This window comes from Penaeus vannamei, chromosome 2 (genome assembly GCF_042767895.1).
Source record: "Penaeus vannamei isolate JL-2024 chromosome 2, ASM4276789v1, whole genome shotgun sequence".
In the NCBI taxonomy this organism is placed as follows: Eukaryota; Metazoa; Arthropoda; class Malacostraca; order Decapoda; family Penaeidae; genus Penaeus; species Penaeus vannamei.
The window spans coordinates 405585-408084 of NC_091550.1; the positions used below are offsets into that span (position 1 = coordinate 405585).

The following is a 2500-nucleotide window of genomic DNA, read 5'->3' on the forward strand; positions in this document are numbered from 1 at the left end:
CGTAAGTCAAACATGCTGATTGGAGAGTGGAGTGGAGTTTCAGTATTGAGTGCGCCAGTGGTAATGATATATGTGTATATGTAAAAAGGATATAGAGTGAGATAGAAAGAAATGAAACGCACACACAGACACACATACACACACACACACACACACACACACACACACATATATATATATATATATATATATATATATATATATATATATATATATATATATATATATATATATAATATATATATATATTATATATATATATATATATTATATATATATATATATATATATATATATATATATATATATATATATATATATATATATATATATATATATATATATATATATATATATTATATATAGGGAACTGCAAGACGGACGCTCATACCACCTGAGCCACGCGACCCTGATATAGTATTACGATCCAATTTTATTAGTCTGTCTTTCCACTGGCGAGGAAAGATTTGTTTTCACAAATGTAAGAATAAAATCACGCAAGATAAGACATCGAGCCATTGCTTTCCAGGCTCTCATCCTCGCCCTCGCCTCCGTGGCCATGGCCGCCAAGCTGCCGGCCACCCAGCGCCCCGTGGCCATCCTCCGCAGCGGCCAAGTCAACCCCGACGCGCTCGGCGCCCACAGCTCCGACTTCGAGGCCGAGAACGGCATCGTGTTCCAGTTCTCGGGCTCTGAGGGCGTCAACGGCGGAGCCAACATGATCGGAACCTACAGGTGACTTTCCTTCCATCACTTGCTTCGAAAATGACAGTAGAATTCCTATGATATCAGATACATAAACAAACTCCAACCCTGCAGGTACCCCCAGGAGGACGGCTCTCTGGCCGAAGTCAAGTTCGTGGCCGACGAGAACGGCTTCCAGCCCGAGTCCTCCCTCCTGCCCGTGGCCCCCGCCTTCCCCCACCCCATCCCCCAGTTCGTCCTCGACCAGATCGAGTTCGCCCGCCTCGAGGATGAGCGCAAAGCTCGCGAAGATAAAAAGAGCATGTAAAGCGTTCTTCTGAAACACTATTTTTTATTTCTATAAGTATTTATTCATTCAGTCTCTAATATATATATGAAGTGAATGGCATTCATTTTAGTTGAACCTTTCCAACAGCAGTGCACTTCTACATTCACATACGGTCTTCCTTCACACGTAGGACCTTCGCTCGCCAAGAGACATGATCTTCTATCACACTAAATAACATGTTCGCAAATAAGACCTTCCTCTGAAGCCCAGATTTTTCCCTCACACTTGAGACACTCCCTCACGCATCTGCCTTCACGCTTCCCTCATCCGAGACGTTTCCTCATACTTCCATTTTGCTCTTACACTTAAGACCGTCAATAACTCATGCTACTTCTCTTCACACCTAAATCTGTCGCACTTAAGACCTCTCCTTGCATCTAAAGAGAGAGGGGGGGGGGGAGGTTAAGCTTACAGGCAGTTGTAGCCGGGGTCACGAAGGTCAATGGCAGTCGACCAAGCCAAAGAAATATATGGGCTCTAATATCCCAAGTTCGTGCGGTTTGACTTTGTACCTTTATTTGGCTGGGCGAAAGGATGACAGACAAGCAGCCTCACTCCTTCCCTCGCCAAAAATATATTCTCGCGTTCCCTCTTTCCCGTGAGAGAGAGAGAGAGAGAGAGAGAGAGAGAGAGAAGGAAGAAGGAGAGAGAGATGGAACGCTAGAGAATGGGAGGGTGGATAGGAGAGAGAGAGTGGGAGGGGAGGAGAGAACAGAGCTATACAAGCACGCGCGTTGCACACACGCACACACACACTCAAAGGCAAATCAACATGCTGATACCAATTACGCACAGGTCTCTTTGCAACACGATGCTACATTTACCTAAACGGTTTGCCTCAAATTCTGTAACAAACTCGAGACTCTCAGCCAAGGCGACAGGATCACCAGAGCAATCGTAAGCGCAGGTTCGGCCGGTTGAATGCAGGGGCGGCTTCGGCGTCCACTCCGGAGGGAAATGTTCTTCGGATCATGAGTCGAATCGCCACCGAAAATGGCATCTGAGTTACGCTAAGACTCACCTCCTAAAATTCTATTCATAACCTTGTTGGCGGAGGTAATTAATGTGTTCACAGCTGTTATGTACAGTAACGTAAAGTAATAGCAAACACGGTACAGGACATTTCAGAAATGACATTCGTTTCCATTTTAATTAAAAAAAATGTTTAAGGAAATCTGAGTGGATTTTACACTGCATAGCTGACACTGGATCGAATATTTTCCTTTCTCTTTTTTAGCGCTAGGTCTTAATATCAAACACGCTTGCTAATCCATTTCCTTTACCTCCGAAAGAAAATCAAAGAGTCATACTTCCTGCTATAGATGGATAATAACTATATGAACGAAAACTGAAAGAAGACAATTTCGAAAAAGTTAATGTTATTTTCATGCTTGTTAGCGCAACTCTATCCGTCAGACAAAAACCCGTCAGTCAATTTACTTTCCTGTCTTAATTCCACGGTCTTTG

The 2500-nt window shown here is 43.4% G+C and overlaps 1 protein-coding gene across 1 annotated transcript in view; it reads left to right on the forward strand.

The window, feature by feature from the left end:
• Positions 1-12: 12 nt before the first annotated feature.
• LOC113828188 (cuticle protein AM1239-like) overlaps positions 13-2500 on the forward strand; it is a 2996-nt gene continuing 508 nt past the window's right edge. The window contains exons 1-4 of the mRNA XM_070127709.1: positions 13-60; positions 530-735; positions 820-1008; positions 1829-1930. Coding sequence (XP_069983810.1) covers positions 13-60; positions 530-735; positions 820-1008; positions 1829-1930 — 545 coding nt within the window. The remainder of the gene's footprint in view (positions 61-529; positions 736-819; positions 1009-1828; positions 1931-2500) is intronic.